Genomic DNA, 17,577 nt, shown 5'->3' on the forward strand with positions numbered 1-17,577 from the left:
CTTGGTGAAATATCACCTCACTGAGGTGTCAGTTATGCTTTCAATGGCATTGTCAGAAAAGGTGAAAAGTGATGGGAAATGAAGCGTGCCTGAGGTAGTTGACAGGAACGTATAGACTGAGCTGGCACTGTGTTTTCAGTCAGCGATCACTGTTTGTTTACAAAGTTCATCGTTATGCTGACAGATTAAAGAGTAATTGTTTCAAATATTCGTTTGTCCCGATTCCAGACAGATTATTTAATGATCCTTTTTGTTTTGTTTGGATTTTATAGACTCGAATTGATTATTTATGCTATTGTTACTTTAATATCGCCTCTGTCAGTGCGCCCCAGGGCAGATTTGGCTACAATGTAGCTTGCCATCACCAGTGTGGGAATGTGTGTGTGAATGGGTGAATGACTGATTGTAGTGTAAAGCACTTTGGGGTCCTTAGGGACTAAGTAAAGCGCTATACAAATACAGGCCATTTACCATAATATTTTGTTTTAAATATTTCTTATGTTTACTTGCTTGGCTGTTACATTCACTGTCCACTTTAATAGGTAAACCTTGTTAGTATTGAGCTGGGCCCCCTTTTACCTTCAGAACTGTCTTGATTCTTGAATTCACAACTGGAACACTCCATAATCAATACTGACACTATACAATTACATAGTTGCTGCACATTTATCAGTTGCTCATCTTGTTCAATTTTGTCTTATCAGTGTGAATTGTTGCTTTAGTTTCCTGTTCTTAGCTGACAACAGAGGCACCCAGTGTGGTCTTCTGTTGCTTTACCCCGATTTGCTTCAAAGTTAATTGTGTTGCTTCTGCGTTCCTTTGCTGTAATGAGTGGTTATTTGAGTTGATGTTGCCTTTGTATTGGCTGGAAGCAGTCTGGCCAATCTCCAGAGAACTGCCTCTCGCTGGATATTTTCTTCTTTTCTGATCATTCTTCGTAAACTGAAGAAGTGATTGTTGGGGAAAATCCCAGTAGATCAGCAGCTTCTCAAATATTCAGACCAGCCCGTCTGTCACCATCAACAATGGTTTGCTCAGTTTTCCTAGTATGGTTGTTGCACTGTGATTGGTTGACTAGATATTTGTGTTAACGGGCAGTTGTGCAGATGTACCTAACAAAGTGGCCATGACTGTGTGCTTGAATGATTTCTCTGGATCATAATGGAGGTTGAACTTGAGCTCACTTTTTCTGCCCCCTAACTCTAACCCAGGGGAAATAAACTTGCACGCAACACTTTAAGCCCATTATTTCTTAGTTTAAGTGATTGAGCTGGAAATGGTGTGGGGGAAAAAGTGAACAGGTCTTTAACATGGAAGTCATTCTGACCTATGAAAGGCACAGGTGTGAATAATAAAATAAACCGTGGCTGGTTTGCTTTCATGGTCCTAATTTTGCTCTGGCTCTGTCTCACCGTGGAACTCGGCTGCACTTAAAGTGAGAACATTTGTGTGTTTCGAGTTCATGTTCAATCATCTATGGAGCATTTTCACAGAAGATTAAAAGGAAATAACACCTCAAGTGTTCCAGTAAACTTTTCCAGTCAACCAGCACACAAAATACCAAGACAAGTGAAATGCCAACCCAAGTGGCAAAGCAGGCCTCACGGATGGTATAAATACATCGGTGCCCCCCACCACCATGCCAGGAGGCCATGTTTACTTTCAGATTAATAATTCGTACATAACCATGTAAACTGTGCACAAAATCCCTTAATAAAAATGATATGATGTGGCTTTGATACTGACCCAATAATTGTCTCGATGCACGCTCAATCAGCCAGGTAAGGAAATCCCAAAAAGTTGATTCTGTTCATCTGGAATTAATGTTTTCAGTGGGAAAAACGTTTCGTCACTCTTCTAAGTGACTCTCTGTGAATAGTACTCATGGCCACTGATCAGCTGGCATGACAATTTCCATATTAGTGAGCATATAGTTTTTGGGTGACCCAATAATTGTTTCTGTGTGCGTGCGTGCGCGTGCATAACATAGCCTAACGGGTACCTTCCGAGAGCAGGACGTGACGCAGTCTCTAATCCTCTTAGTTTAATTAAGCTGAACCAGCAGGCGTAGGCTGCAGCTCCTTCGGCAGCCGAGGTTTAAAAGTCGACTCGATCTTCTAAGAAAACGTAGACCCTGGGAGAAGCAGCTTTGGAGTTTAAAGCAGTTTAAAAGTGAGCTGGGGGTGGGTGTCTTGAGCCCCCTGCAGGATGCTGCCTCCGCGGATGCTGTGGGGCGCTGTGGCGCGTCAGGTTGCTCCACGACTCACCTACAGCACTGCTGCGCAGCCACAGGTAGGTAGGCCTGCGGTCACACACCAATACACAGCACAGAGAAGAAAGTGGCACGTTTGTGAGTTAAATAAGATTATCCAGATCGTTCCACTAAGATTTTTAGAGCAACTTGTGGTCTTTAAACGTGTATCCCCCCCCCATATTACTGTAGATTTTACAGTAAAAGACAAAGATGAATGCGTGTTGTGCAATTTTAAAAAGTCCTATAAAGTACTCCTGGGTTTAATTCAGTAGTAGTCTTATGTTAAGCTTCACAAAAGTTGTATTGTTTGGCATTTTGATTTGTTGATATGGCGCCAAATCACCTCAGCATTAATCTCAGAAGTAGAACATTACAGATTGTTTGGCAGCAGATGTCCAAACCCAGAAAGACTGCCAGCTTTTTTCAGCCACACCTTTTTTTTTTTCTTCAACTTTTCTCATTTCCAGCAGGTGAAGCCAAAAAAGACCAAATTTGGTCCTCTGAGTGACCAAGATCGGATATTTACTAACTTATATGGCCGACATGACTGGAGGTAAAAGTATTTGAAGTAAAACCACCTTCATTACTCTCTAATGACCTGTAGAAACACCTTATCTCTCTCTGTTGCTCTTCTCTTCCGTTTTTTCTCCCAGACTCAAAGGAGCGCTAAAAAGAGGAGATTGGTATAAGACCAAGGAGATCATACTGAAGGGACAAGACTGGATCCTGAATGAGGTGAAAATCTCGGGGCTTCGTGGCAGAGGAGGAGCAGGATTTCCGACAGGCATGAAGTGGAGTTTCATGAACAAACCCAGCGATGGCAGGTAGGAGCAAGAGGGAACAGAAACAACCGTGAATGATGCTAAGGTTTCATGAATAAATAATCTGTTGGCGTGTCTGTGACTTTCCGCATTTGCTATGTGGTAGGCCGAAGTATCTGGTGGTTAATGCTGACGAGGGGGAGCCTGGGACATGTAAAGACCGCGAGATAATGCGTCATGACCCCCATAAGCTTATAGAGGGCTGTCTGGTGGCTGGGAGAGGCATGGGAGCTCGTGCCGCGTACATCTACATTAGAGGGGAGTTTTACAATGAGTCATCAAACCTACAGGTAATGTATGGATGGATGTGTGACGAACAGTCCGTGGATGAAGAGCGTTTGTCTTAATTGTTTTCTTCAAACAGGTGGCCATTAATGAGGCGTACAAAGCAGGGCTGATTGGAAAGAATGCCTGCGGCTCTGGGTATGACTTTGATGTGTTTGTTATGCGGGGAGCAGGCGCATACATCTGTGGAGAGGAGACGGCTCTAATCGAGTCTCTTGAGGGCAAACAAGGGAAGCCCCGGCTCAAGCCGCCTTTCCCTGCAGACATAGGTGAGGTAAACTCTCCACAGCAGCCTCCAATATCCTGCAGCACTTAATTATGGTTTAAGAAACTGCTAAATAGGGTTATATTCTAATTATAGTTATTTACTGCTCTCTTTCTCTCTCCCTAAAGGGGTGTTTGGATGCCCAACAACGGTGGCCAACGTGGAGACAGTTGCTGTGGCGCCTACAATCTGTCGTCGAGGTGGTGCTTGGTTCACCAGCTTTGGGAGGGAGAGGAACTCTGGGACGAAGCTGTTCAACATCTCTGGTCACGTAAACACCCCATGCACAGTGGAGGAAGAGATGTCTATTCCTCTGAGAGAGCTGATAGAGAGACATGCAGGTGTGTGCGTGTTTAATCCAGTTCTGTCCATGAAGAGTTTATGAAACATTACACATTTTTTTCCTCTTTTCTCTCGTATGATTGGTGCAGGAGGAGTGAGAGGTGGCTGGGACAATCTATTAGGAGTGATCCCAGGGGGGTCCTCCACTCCCATTATCCCTCGGCATGTGTGCGATGATGTGCTGATGGATTTCGATGACCTGGTTCGTGCAGAGAGTGCCCTGGGAACCGCAGCTGTCATAGTCATGGATAAATCGGTAAACAGTTGCCTGAAATATTGCACGTTTCACAGGCTCCTCAGTGACAGCAGAAAGAAAATCTGACTGATGTGTCTTCTCTGCAGACCGATGTGGTCCGAGCCATTGCACGTTTGGTTGAGTTTTACAAACACGAGAGCTGTGGACAGTGCACCCCCTGCAGGGAGGGTAAGGAACTACATTCAACACTGGGCTCAGGCAGTAACTGTTAAAACATCCATTATCTCACCCTTTAAAATCTTTTTACATCCTCCTTACATTCCTTACAGTGCTCTTCTCTCTTCATTGAGCTATAATAAGCACTTGTGTGAACTGTCAACAAGAACATCAGGGTTAGGTGAAGCGTTTACTACTCAGGACATGCCTGAAGGGTACATAGGTGTGATAAGTGCTCAAATATGTTATTATAGCAAAATAAACACTCTGGTAAGGTAAGATATACCTGTAAGAGCACAATTATCGAAGCATTGAAAACATAATACTGGTAAAACCGAGGTTTTATGCCAAATTAATCATAATCTGAGCCTGTATTGATGCATTTTATTTGCACATATGTAATGTAAATCTCGGTTAGAAAAAGCCTTTTTAAATGTGTATAATTTTTTGCATTAATTTGGACAAGCAGTGCAACAGCACTCGTTTCATTCTCTTAGTAAAGCTAGAGTCATAATGTGTGAGTAATTTAATCAATTAGCTTCAGGATTTGGATTATTAGTTTGTGAAGAACACAAAAGGAAGCTACAACTGTTATTTTAAGATATCAAATAGGTTTTTAAGTCTTTATTAGAATTGGATTAAGATTAGGGTCGATAATAACTCCTCCGAGGTAAAACTTTGCTTAAAAGTTTCAGGAATTGTAATTTTATAATGCTTGTTCAACTCCTTTCTCTCCCACAGGAGTGGACTGGATGGATAAAATGATGTGGAGGTTTGTCCAAGGCGAGGCAGCAGTTTCAGAAATTGACATGATTTGGGAGCTCAGTAAGCAGATAGAGGGACACACCATTTGTGCTCTCGGGGACGGAGCTGCTTGGCCTGTGCAGGTGAGATTTCTTCTTGGAGGCGTTTTAAGCACTTAAGCATAAGTTCAGTAAAACTGAGCCTTCAATTTCAAAAGAAATGCTAAACGTGAGGAGTCAGGGGCGTTTATCCTCTTTTTTTTTTCCCCTTTTGTGTGTGCAGGGTTTGATCCGCCACTTCAGGCCTGTCATGGAGAGCCGCATTGCTCAGTATAACAAGAAAAATCCCGCAAGGGCGCCAGAGGTCGAGATGATCTGAAAGTGAAATGCCTCCCATTCAGTCTGTCATCAAATCATTCCGTAGATCATTTATTTTAAGTGTAAATATTACTTATTGATCAAAGTTATCCTGATCGCAAAAGCTATGTGTGGACAACCAGTCTGCTTTGGTGATATAAAAGCACCAATGACATCTTCAACTGATGCACGGCGCAATGAAAGAAATGAACACATACGTCAATAAATTAGCTTTATTTCATAAACTTGCGAAATAAATTCAAATGCTTCACTGCGTACATGTCCAGTCTGATCTGTACAAAAAAAGGAGATGATCAAGAAAGGATTAAGTGATTGATGTTTGTTTTGTTTTTACTTTGGGGAAAGAAAAGAGTGGGAACAGGAAAAGATGTGTTAGGATGAAAGGAAAACTGGTCTGTGATTTACAGTCTGTGTTATCATTTCACAGAGACACACAGCTGAGCTGGTGCATGTTTTCCCTCGATTCAGACCAAGAAGGCAGGCAGAATATTGCTCAACTGACCAGCTATACATCCAGACTAAAGGTTGAAGTATCACTCCGGCAAATGTCCTTCTTTGAACAATGACTAATGACAGTCAAACAAACAAATGGGAGTCTTTACAAAACTTTAGTTTGTCCATTTAGACCCAAGTGCTAAATCCTGAAACCAACACAGAGCTGTTACGAGTCATCCTTGTGACGAACAGATGGGCTCAGTTTGGGTGGATATCCTGTAAGACTCAGCAGAAAGCACTCGGTGAGTTCAGATTTTTTTTTCTGCATTAGGGTGCCATCCAGAAAGGTATAGACTGCTGCTGCGGCTGTGTTTTAGCTCGAGGGGGTGGTGGAGGAGGGCAGCGATAACCCTGTGCCCAGCCTGAGGTGGTTGTGGTGGTGGTAGTTGAGGAGGTAGGGGGAACTGCCCCAGGGTTACCTGGCCCTGAGGTGGCTTTTGAGGTGGGGTGGTCTTCCTCTTCATCAGAAGAGCCGCCGGTGTATGCCACCAAACCTGTTTTCAGTCTTTTTACTGCAGGTGCTAAAAGAGCAAGAAGAGAGCAAAAGAAAAAACAGGAAAAAAGAGAGAGAGAGAGAGAGAGAAAGGCAGCACATGTGGAGAGGAGAAAGAGAAAAAGAGAGAAAACATACACAACAACAGCAGCAGCTCATTTCAAGTCAAAGGTAATTATTTCAAACACATGTTGGGAGAAACAAAAAGTTAATAGATCAAATGTAAATCAACGTTTATGTCAGCCGGTTTGAGGAGGGGGGTGGCGGCCATTCAAAAGCAGCCATTGGTTGGTGGGGAGCGACAATGTCAGGGGCCGTCCAATCGAGCGGCAAGACGGTGTCACAGGACGAGTCGTGCCCCACCCCCAACCGATATCCATCATCACACCGGAGACACATGGAAGAGAAGAAAAACACAGAGAAAAAGAGAAAAACACAAAAACAGGAGAGATTCTCGTTAGCGAGGGAGGAAAACGAACGTCGGACAATCCAGACTGATGATGTCGTCACGGCTCGACATAATCGCACTCCTTTATAAAAAGGAGTTGAAGGCACACAAAAGGTGTTGAGCCATAGCTCCGCCTCATTATCTTGAGATGTGTTGTCACAGCAGCAGACTCCTGGAAAAGCCCGTTTGAGGCTTATTGTGGCGGGCGCTGCATTTATCTCAGCCACAAAACCAGGAGCGGCTTTAATATTAAATATAGAAAAACGAAACTAAATCTGTTTTTGGGGGGTTTATGTAACAGACATCCAGCTTCAGTAGGCAGGGAGAGGATTTACATTTGTCTCTACAGCTCTACATTAAGGCTGTGAATAAAATTGAGGCCAGGCTTATAAGAGGGTCACAGTCCGTGATTTGGATTTGGGCAGGGATTTGTCAATCCACAGGATAACGCCCTTACCGGCGGGGCCTTGCGGTGCCTTTCTCTCTTCCACCTTGGGTCTCGCTCCATTCACAGCCAAGGGGGGTGGAGGCATTAGCTGCTTACTGGAGAACACAAAGAGAGGGAGTGAGTGAACTCTTCTCACTGACCTGTGAATATTATTAACCTGAACAACATCCTGTGTAAAATCTGCACACCTGTCCCTCTCACACGACGGGCTGGAGGAACTCTGTGGTTGGGATCCTGGATTCTCAGGGCTGCCCATGGAGAAGCCTGCACCTAAATTAGTCATATGAATGGGTCCATGCTATGAGCAGAAAAACACACAGGCACGATTAGGAGACATCCTCAACTAAGCCCTGCCCTGACACTAAAAAAACAATACACACCTATTTACAACACCAAAGTGAAAAAAGCTAGCTTACCACAAACCTGTGATTATAATGATATTTTCCCGTCCACTATGAAAGATACTTTTAACAGCTCTCCAAGCTATCTCAACCAAGGTACAAAAGACATTTGAAGAGAGCAAAGATGATATGTTAGGAGACAGAAATCGGAAAGAGAGGTAAGAGTGCTTCCTCGGCTCATGAAGGTGACTCGTGACAATGAGGACTCCGACATACAAACAGGGAACAAACAAACATGGAGACCACGATGTGGAGAAAATAAAATATAGGGGGTGTTTAAAAAAAAAAAAAAAAACACCAGAGAATGATGAGGGGGTGAAAATGCAAAAGAAATGTATCACCTGGTATCCCAGCAGGCCACTGTCTGTCTCGTCAGGCACCTCCTCTGTAAAGCGTCTTTTCTGTGGTGGGTTGGCTGGGGCAGCAGGAGGTGAAACTTTGGGTGGTGCTGCAGCAGAGGGAGGTAAACGTACAGGAGGGGCTAGAGTCTGCACAAAAGACGAAAACAACAGTATCATCTGGTTACTGATTTTCCTGCTATGACACATATCCATGGCGAGAGTTTCACAGTTTATAAAAGTAAAATTAAAGAAGTAGTAATCCAAAGATCTAATTTTGTGCAGAAGTTTTGATTGTGTCAGATGTTTAGATTTGCTCCTAGTTAGCTTTCAAGGGGTAAAGAGTTAAGTGGACCTAGGAAAAAAATGGGATTGTTGTACAGTCAAAGATTTTACACAGTCTTGTTTTATTTGTGTTTCTGGATGCCTGCTTTAGTTTTAAGGCCATGTTACAATGAATCCTACCTGTGGCAAGATGTCAGGAGCAGGTACTGGTGCAGGCGTGGGTGCAGGAGCTACAGTGGGGACAGGGGCAGGGATAGGGACAGGTACAGGTACAGGGACAGCAGCAGGAATAGGAGCTGGAGCTGGGCGGAGAGGGTACTGAGAGGGAACACCAGCGGCAGCCACTGGCGGCACAGGAGGTGGGACAGCGTAAGGTGAAGGGACAGGCTGAGGCTGAGGTGGGGGTACGGGCAGTGGGTAGCCTTGCTGGTAGCCAGTAGGGGGGTAGTAAGGAGGTTGAGGAGATATCCCATTCACTACTGGCGGCTGTCCAAACCCTGAATAAAAACAAAAGAAACAAGCAAAACAGCTAGAATGAGGCTCTCACAGAGATGTCAATAAACAGATGTGTTAGACTGAGAATGTCTGTGAAGGTTCTCAGTCATCCAGGTCATCGTAGTCTAAGGAGCTTGGAAAGAAAAGCGTCTGGACTTCTTTAAGTTGCTTGAAGACGTTTCACCTCTCATCCGAGAAGCTTCTTCAGTTTCAGTTTCAGAACTGAAGAAGCTCAGCTCCTTAGACTGAGAATCTTACAGCTTTCAGTTAAAGAAAAAGAGCTTTGGTACAGCAACAGAAACTACAGAAAAACTACCAGCTGTGGAGTACCTTGTGGTGTTGGCATCATTTGATTAAGGAAGCGAGAATACTCTGCATGGACCTAGAAAAGAGGAACATTGCATTTAATCTTGTTAATAGTTTTAAAAAAAATAAAAAATTTACTTTGAAAGTCATCCTATAAAGACAAGAGTTCAACATAATGTAACCATTATAAAAGAAAAAAAACATAAAAACCAACTGTAAAAGAACGAGATCTATCAAGATTCAGTTAAAAAAAACAACAACAAAAAACGCCTTCGAACATTCACAGCACAAACTCCCTTTGAGTCTCCACCTTTAAGAAAACGGCTGTGTCTGCAGAAAATACTTGTGGTCTCCGCTTGTGGTGCAGCACACAAATAATCCTTCACTATCTACAGCTCTGTAGCCGATGTGCGCATCTGCAGAAGCTGAGATCAGTGATCCCTTAAACCACAAGGAAGTGCGTGTTTCTTTGCTTAGTTTAAAAACATTTTCGTTTTATCACCAGCGAGTGTCAAAAGTTAACACAGTGTGGAAACATCAGTGCCACCAGCGATTTAATTAATTGTTCATTTGCAATATTGATCTCGTACCATTAGTGTTTCCAGTTGTTTTGTTAAAAAAAGAAACAAAACACTTTTCATAACTAATCTGTGACAGGCCACCACTCATTACTTACTTATTATTTATTAATGCTCAGGGACTGTCTAGTGACTCCACAGTGTAGGGGTTTGCACCTTTGCCTAACAAGCAAAAAGATCTCCAGTTCGATCCCGTGAGGAGACAAAAATCTCTCTGGGGTTGCATCAGGAAAGGCGTCTGCAGTAAATATCCGGCAAAACAAATATGCAGAGCTACCTGCTGTGCAACCCTGTGGATAAGGGAGCATCTGAAAATTGGTTTTAATGCTTGAGGACCGTCTGCTGAAGCTGGAATGGGGAAAATAGACACTTGGAGTACTCACTGTCTGAAGCAGGTTCTCACACAAAGTCTTTGCTGCTGCAAGTCCTTCAGGTTTCGAGTGACTGGAGAGAAAAACAGCAAAAATAGTTCATAATCATGGAAAACTACCAATATTTGAAATCCACTGTTCTCTATTGACTCTGCATGTGACATATTTGCACCAGACTTCATTTTCTAATTTTTCTAAAGGAAATTTACACAGAACTATATGACAGTTGAAGTAGTTTTGGGCTTCGTGTCTGTACAGTACTATCTTATCTTACCATCTTATTATTCTAACACCCAGTAATCAGAACTTTTTAATGTTATTGTTTAGTAGTGGGTGGCAAATAGTTTGTAGTTGCATTACCACCACCTTTTGGCCATTACAGTGAATAGCATCCCACCAGGCACTGGTAAAAAAAAAAAGCATCAATCACATTTACTTTTAATTTTTTTTCTTAAAAAATAAAATAAAAATAATAATAATAATAATAATAATAATAATTTGGAAATTCTGACTGCGCTCTACTGCAGAAAACTCCAGAGTGTGGCAGTGTTGTGACAACGCTTCATTAGCCTGCGCCGTCTTTAATGGACAAAGACTGATGATACCCACCTGATATAAATGTACATGGGTTCAAAGGCCTCTCGTCCAGAGGCAGGCTCCAAACAGCCGGATCCTTTCCCTCTGAGGAAGACTTTGGCCCCGGTCTCAGCCTGGATGTGCTGCAAGTATGAACAGCCGGGCCCCTCGACACGCTCTTTGACTGCAAAGCCCGGGACAGCGTGATCCAGGCCCACAAAGATCTTATCTTGAACAAAATGCATCTGAGAAATGAAAGAAAATATGAAGGGTTGCAGTAACTATGACTAAACACATTACCATACTGACAGTTTTCAGTCCCCCCTACATTTATGCCCCCTTTTAGACATTAGTTCCAGTATATCTCCAAACATTTTTAAATTCATGAATGTCTAGAGGTAGGCTGATCATTCCAAATATCGACAGTATCGAGACAAACACTTTTATTGGATCGATACTCTATCCTAAAAGGTCAGACTGTATTCCACTGAACTGTGTTATAGTTTTCTTATTAAAATAAAAAATTTATCTCAAACATGCACTATGAAAAATGTCTGAAACTTTTTGTGTTCTGTGTTATCACCCGTTTTATTTAAAGCCTATAACACATTTAAACAACAGAACTTGACCGAAGTCCTTTAAAAACAGGCACATTCACATTCCAGGTCTCCAAAAAATCCAGTTTCAAAAAGCTGAAAGGTTTTGTTGTGTTAACTAATTATTATAGAAAGTAACAGTTACAGGGATTTGGTGGTCATTAAAAGGTGTTCAGATTTTTAAACTGATGCCCATTCATCTCATAAATCATGGCACACCGCTCTCCCCTACATAAGCTACCTTTATAAGTTAAAAAGCATCGGTATTGGCAGTAGTGCCTCTGTATTTATCGCACACCACTAATGTCCTTTTTTTTCCCCCCAAGTGAAGACTGTTGTTAAATCGACTGCTACCGAAGGTTGGATGCAAATCAAATCAAATGTCTTTTTCATTCAAACGATCGCAGCTTCTTTGTCTGCACTAGACGTTTGAAGTCTTCCAAGTCTTACACTTCTGAAGTATATAAAATCTAAAGCAACCTATTTACTGTTCTTTAGAAGACATCCATTAAATATGACGCTAACTATTTATAATCTCACCACCCTCACCTTTTCTAAAAACAGTAAGTGTATTGAGGCAATTGGTAAACTGATCGGTGCTTCAAAATTAGGTGGAAACAGAGAGTATGACCTGCATCCATGTGGGAACTGCCTTACCCCTGACTGAAAGTGTGGTTTGTGGTGGGTCACAGGGGGCAGTGAAGGAGCAGGGAGGTTGTTCTGCTGATACACTGTGACTGAAGCCCCAGTAGAGGAGAAAGATGGAGAGGATGATGAAGCAGTTGCAGCCTTCACCACCCCGTTTGTGATGATCTCCTTGATTCTATTAACTGCTCCTGGAAAAGGGAGGAGAGAAACTGTCAGTCGAATTACGAGCTACACAAAGACAAACGTTTATGACTGACTGAAGTTTAAAAGAATACTTACTGTCAACAAGCTCTCTTGTCTGTCCTTGGACGTGTAGATACAGAGGTCGATCCCTGATTGGAATGAGCAGAAACAAGGCCGAGTTTACATAAAAACATCAAACACCGGGTCTACTATCAGTTCGGTTAGTGAAAATGAGAGACAGTCACCCTGTTAGCGCTTTGGTCTTCTCCTCTGCTGTCATGTAACGGCCTCTGGTCGACACTGCAGCACCGCTCACTTTACTGATCTGTGGACAAACCATATTAAAAATTACAAACCACATCACGAGCAATCCGCTAGCTAAGAAACAGACCTAACTTTTGAAAATATCATTCTTATTGTTGCTGACCTCATCCTGCGTTTGCCCGCGTGTCAGGAGATTTCGACAATTAATTGGGACGTCATTGATCTCAACTTCAGCTACCACCAGGTCGTCTTTGGCTTTTGGCGGCACTGGAGGCTTTCCGACACCAAGGACCTGAAAGAGGGTACGGAACAAGAAGCATGCGTCAGTCAAGGCACAGCTCATTATTTTATACTGGAGACTTAAAACATACATTTTAACTAGAGCTGGGCGATAGAACGATAACGATATGTATTGCGAAATAACTTTTTCTCGATAGAAAAATTAAACTATTGCAATAGGCCTCATCTCTCTTGGCCTCTTAAAAAAAAAAAAGAACGGCCAATCCAAATTAAGTAGCGCAGAGCCGAACCAATCACAGCCGCAGCGCCACGTCACGTGACTTGTTACGTGCAGCACAAGTGCCAAGGCGCACATGTGTATTTGTTTGGGAAGCAGCCAGCTGGGCTGCCCAGGTAATGAAGGAAATGAGTTTGCCGACTAGAGAAAAATCAACCGAGAGCGTGAGCGAAGGTTACCGAAGAAAAAACCGATGATGGTTCCAATGCCGGAGAGCTTGTCGAAAAGAAGGGCCATAGAAGTTCCGTAGTGTGAAGGTATTTCGGCTATTTCAAGTCTGACAAAAAACTTAGTAGCTCGCACTGTAAATTGTGCCGAAAGCAAGTCTGGAAATACAATAAACCGGTGCATGCTCAATCTCTGACTGAAAGCGCTAATTCGACATTCGGCTTTTGTCAGACTAAAGTAACTGTTAAAACTGTTTGAAAAGCTAAGCTATACAACAAGGAGAGATTGAGAATTTCCTTTTAGTTCTCAGTTTATTTGATATTGAGAAAAGTTAGTCAATTTTGTCTGTTCTTCTGTAAAACAAAATAAGATTTATTTTTAGAATTAAAATTGTGTTTCTTAGTGGAATTGACAATTTAGTAGTCTGTTTTGTTTGTTCTATTTTGAAACTTAAACGCTTTAGCGGCAGGTTTTGTGTAGTTTGCAATATATTTGCCTTTATCTGAAACTGAAGTCTCATGTTCCTTAAGTACATCCACCCTGTTGAACTTATTATGGGAAATAAATATTTAAATTAAAACGAGCTGCTAATTATTTCACATTTTACTTGTGAGCAATGGCACATTTAAATCTTACATCCATCCATCCATCCATCCATTCGCTTCCGCTTATCCTTTTCAGGGTCGCGGGGGGCGCTGGAGCCTATCCCAGCTGTCATAGGGCGAGAGGCGGGGTACACCCTGGACAAGTCGCCAGTCTGTCGCAGGGCCAACACACAGGGACAGACAACCATTCACACTCACATTCACTCGCACATTCACACCTAGTGGCAATTTGGATTATTCAATTAACCTATCCCCACAAGTTGCATGTCTTTGGACGGTGGGAGGAAGCCGGAGTACCCGGAGAGAACCCACGCAAACACGGGGAGAACATGCAAACTCCACACAGAAAGACCCCGGCCTGATGGTGGAATTGAACTCAGGACCTTCTTGCTGTGCGGCAACAGTGCTAACCACCGTGCCACCGTGCTGCCCTTTTCACATTCACACACACATTCACACACTGGTGGAGGCAGCTACAGTTGTAGCCACAGCTGCCCTGGGGCGCACTGACAGAAGCGAGGCTGCCATATCGCGCCATCGGCCCTTCTGGCCAACAACAGTAGGCGGTAGGTGAAGTGTCTTGCCCAAGGACACAACGACGAGACTGTCCGAGCCGGGGCTCGAACCGGCAACCTTCCGGTTACAAGGCGAACTCCCAACTCTTGAGCCACGATCACCCCAAATCTTACAAATATAGTTATTTGGCTTATATCGTGATAGATATCGTTATCGCCAGAAATGAAAAAACATATCGTGATATGAAAAAATCTTATATCGCCCAGCTCTAATTTTAACAAAATAATCCTGTGTTCATGTAGGATTTGGCAATTGATAGATTTTTATTATCAATTACGACTCTGGCTTCCAAAGACTTTGAAAACAAGGTAATGAAAATGTTGCCGCCTTTTATTTGGCAATGACTCGCACTGTGATATTGTGACATGATTGTTCAGCCGAGCTCAAGCCAAACTGTGGAACAGGAGGACGTTGTCAACAAGGGCGTTTGTGTTTCTTTGTTTCAGTTTGGATATGTGCAGTGTTTAAGAAAATCCAGTTACAGAAATGTTCAATAAAATTGGAATAACTCTGAAGTTGAAACTATTTCAAGCTGCTCTCTTGTTCGCAAGGGTTCGCCACTGTGGGTAACCACATTGTTTTGGAGCCCAAAGGGATTAGCGTCTGAGTGTTGAGAATTAAAAATGATTTAATAAAGTTTTGACTCAATATAAAATTGAAGTTACAAGTTAACAATAAAATATACTGTTGTCACAATGTTGATGCAACAAATCTTTAAAGCATTAAAGAGAAAGTGGTCCTGTTCATTAATCTGCAATATCACCTGCAAACCCCTCCACATTAAATATGTGAGCACTAAAAAGCCATTTTACAGGTCTGTAAAAGCAGCATTTCCTCCTCCAGCAGGAACTGTAAAGAGTGACATCTGGTGGAGGTGAAGTGTACATGCGCAATGCAAAAACAAAATGTACTAATTTTACTTCACTGTTTTTTTTATTTCAGATTAGTTTCTACTTCGTTATTAAGATATTTGTTTGATTGCACTGTATTGCATTTTATTGAAATACATAACATGTTACTTATATATATTTACCTGCTGAAAAAAGAAGTATATGTTATCTTATAACCTTGATGTTGGAGTCTAAGTGTAAAAATGCAGGACGAGAGAGAAAATATGTGGGAATACAGTTAAAGCTTTAAATCAAATGTCATTATATAGACACTGTGTTTGAATATCCTGTTTTCTTAATTATCTTCTACGAAATCCAATAATATCTGAATATGAATATCTTTCTTATGTTTTTGTCAGTGCTGGTCACATGTACACATATATATAAGTGTATGGATACCCCAGGAAGAACACATAAGGCTTATGGTAATAGGAATAACTATAAAAGTCTAATTTCCTTTGGAAGCTTCCTAATTACTTGAACTCTCCAAGTACTAAGAAAAGGTGCTTCCTTTATTACCTCATTGAACACATCCGTTAAGAAAGGACAGAAGATAATACCGCCCCAGAGAATCTCGGTGTTTATTACAAGAAATGATCACCATGACAGATTGTGGATGTGTTAGGTCACAGTGCATTTTCCATTTCATAACATAGCCTGCTGATATGCTCTGCACCTTTACCCACAGGTCAACACAGCACTGCTGCGATAGAGTTGTTGAGTTTGTGTGATGAACATAAATGTATAAATAAAAAAAGCTCTATTAAAGTTTAATGATTACTGTACTGGACCCTATGGAGTAATGGTTGAATAATTTGACTTCAGGTAGACATCATCTCTCCAGGAGAAAGTGAAAATAACAGTGGCCCTACAGTATGAAGATGTTGGGCAAAGTATTTTGTATACTGGAGGTTAAACAATCACAACATCCACCCCGAAATTATTAAACAGCCTTGCATAGTGCAGTCTGGGTACCACGCTTCTCTATTACGGTGTTGTGCCAAAAACTGATTGTCTGCCAAAAACTGATTTCCGGTATTTGCCAAAAACTGACTGCTTGTATTTAAACTGCTATAAGTAACTTGTTGGGCTATAATATGTGAAACATATGTCAAATGCATCCCTCATGGATGACATAAAGTCATCTTGAGCCGCAAACAACATTCATGTAACTAAGTAGAAGCCGCAATCAGTTTTTGGCAGTGACTTTTATATAACCTTTATTTATGCAGTTAAAAAAATCTCATTAACATTAAAAATGTCTTTTGTAAGAGTAAGTTGGCCAAGAGGACAGCAGAAATGGCAGCAAATATTACAATAGTTCTGTAAAAATATTTTAAGTGGGGATAAAGGACCAGATTGGTTATGATGTAAGTACAATAACACAAAGTTGTAAAGATACTTGAAAAACAGATAATTTTTTAATTCTCTATATAACCCCTTTGTAAGCCCTGTTCACCGAAGTCTATTTACCAACATACCTAAAGATATTACACATAAAAAATACACAGAAACATTGGAAATCACTTTTTGGCACAACAACGGATTCAATAATTTATAAAATCGCCTTTAAAACAAAAGTAATTAATAAAAGGACAGCCATGCTGTTCATTACCTTATCAGGCGGCCCGGGGTTGCCTATCTGTGAGGGTTTGAGTTTGCCTTTGGCCACCAGCATGGCATTAATCTTGGCAGCCACAGCAGCAGCAGCATCCAGAGCCCCGGTGGGTGCAGCTTCAGCCTCCCCCATCCCACCAGAGCCAGACCCGGGCCCAGGCTGGTCCCATTTGCTGCGGCGGCTGGAACACAGAAAGACAAAAAACATTAAACTAGTCAAAAAAGTTTGTATAACCCTCACTTCAGCCCACAAACCCCCAAAAACCCAACCGTGAGGATAAGCAAACAACACCCAATGCTGTTATTGTTGACGTTTTGGAAACTAGAACTGTGGTCTAACAGGGTTTTTCCTCTTTGTATTCAGTTTGCGGTCACAATCACAGGCACTCTGCCACCGAAATTAATTATTTAAAAATATTTTGTTTTTGAGTAGCTACAGGATAAAAAGCATGAGCTGCTCGCCAGCTGCAGCGCGACAGCACGGCCATGATTACATAAGGCGGCTAACGTTAGCGAGCTAGCCGGCTATCTGAAAGCATAAAGGCGGCGGCTAAACAGCACAATAAAAATACAAAAACTGTCCGGGTTTAAAGGCTTACCCGCTGCTCTGAGTCCCACAGAATGACATCAATGTTTCGTCAAATAGAAAAAAATCCCTGTGAGGAAAATCTCTCCAGACTTCTGCACAGCTCGTACAGTCAGCTGTGCTGATGGCTAGCCGCTTCGTGTCTCACCGTTTCCGCCTCCGGTTACTGCTGTTCTCGCTCAACGACGCCACG

At 42.2% G+C, this 17,577-nt stretch overlaps 2 protein-coding genes across 5 annotated transcripts; one reads left to right on the top strand and one right to left on the bottom strand.

The window, feature by feature from the left end:
* The first annotated feature begins 438 nt into the window (after positions 1-438).
* On the top strand, positions 439-6,076 carry LOC120732350 (NADH dehydrogenase [ubiquinone] flavoprotein 1, mitochondrial-like). Of its 2 annotated transcripts, none has more exons than XM_040029880.1 (10): positions 439-2,292; positions 2,725-2,807; positions 2,908-3,078; positions 3,182-3,365; positions 3,440-3,629; positions 3,754-3,966; positions 4,057-4,223; positions 4,310-4,391; positions 5,121-5,266; positions 5,406-6,076. In XM_040029880.1, the coding sequence occupies exons 1-10, from the start codon at positions 2,209-2,211 to the stop codon at positions 5,499-5,501; spliced, it is 1,416 nt and encodes a 471-aa protein (XP_039885814.1). In that variant the 5' UTR covers positions 439-2,208; the 3' UTR covers positions 5,502-6,076. The 2 variants fall into 2 exon arrangements, with proteins under 2 accessions (XP_039885814.1, XP_039885813.1); XM_040029879.1 differs by having other exon boundaries at positions 440-2,292; positions 2,722-2,807.
* On the bottom strand, positions 5,699-17,541 carry khdc4 (KH domain containing 4, pre-mRNA splicing factor). Of its 3 annotated transcripts, none has more exons than XM_040029869.1 (14): positions 17,398-17,541; positions 16,797-16,980; positions 12,589-12,717; positions 12,407-12,486; positions 12,258-12,310; positions 11,988-12,166; positions 10,768-10,979; positions 10,171-10,231; positions 9,234-9,285; positions 8,589-8,905; positions 8,127-8,273; positions 7,573-7,682; positions 7,394-7,479; positions 5,699-6,516 (listed from the first exon to the last, which is right to left on the bottom strand). In XM_040029869.1, the coding sequence occupies exons 1-14, from the start codon at positions 17,424-17,426 to the stop codon at positions 6,263-6,265; spliced, it is 1,893 nt and encodes a 630-aa protein (XP_039885803.1). In that variant the 5' UTR covers positions 17,427-17,541; the 3' UTR covers positions 5,699-6,262. The 3 variants fall into 3 exon arrangements, 2 of the variants coding, with proteins under 2 accessions (XP_039885803.1, XP_039885804.1); XR_005695577.1 differs by having other exon boundaries at positions 6,486-6,516; positions 7,573-7,654; XM_040029870.1 differs by lacking the exon at positions 5,699-6,516 and having other exon boundaries at positions 7,361-7,479; positions 7,573-7,654.
* Positions 17,542-17,577: the final 36 nt, after the last annotated feature.

Source organism: Simochromis diagramma, unplaced genomic scaffold (assembly GCF_900408965.1).
Source record: "Simochromis diagramma unplaced genomic scaffold, fSimDia1.1 OVJJ01000361.1, whole genome shotgun sequence".
Taxonomy (NCBI): Eukaryota; Metazoa; Chordata; class Actinopteri; order Cichliformes; family Cichlidae; genus Simochromis; species Simochromis diagramma.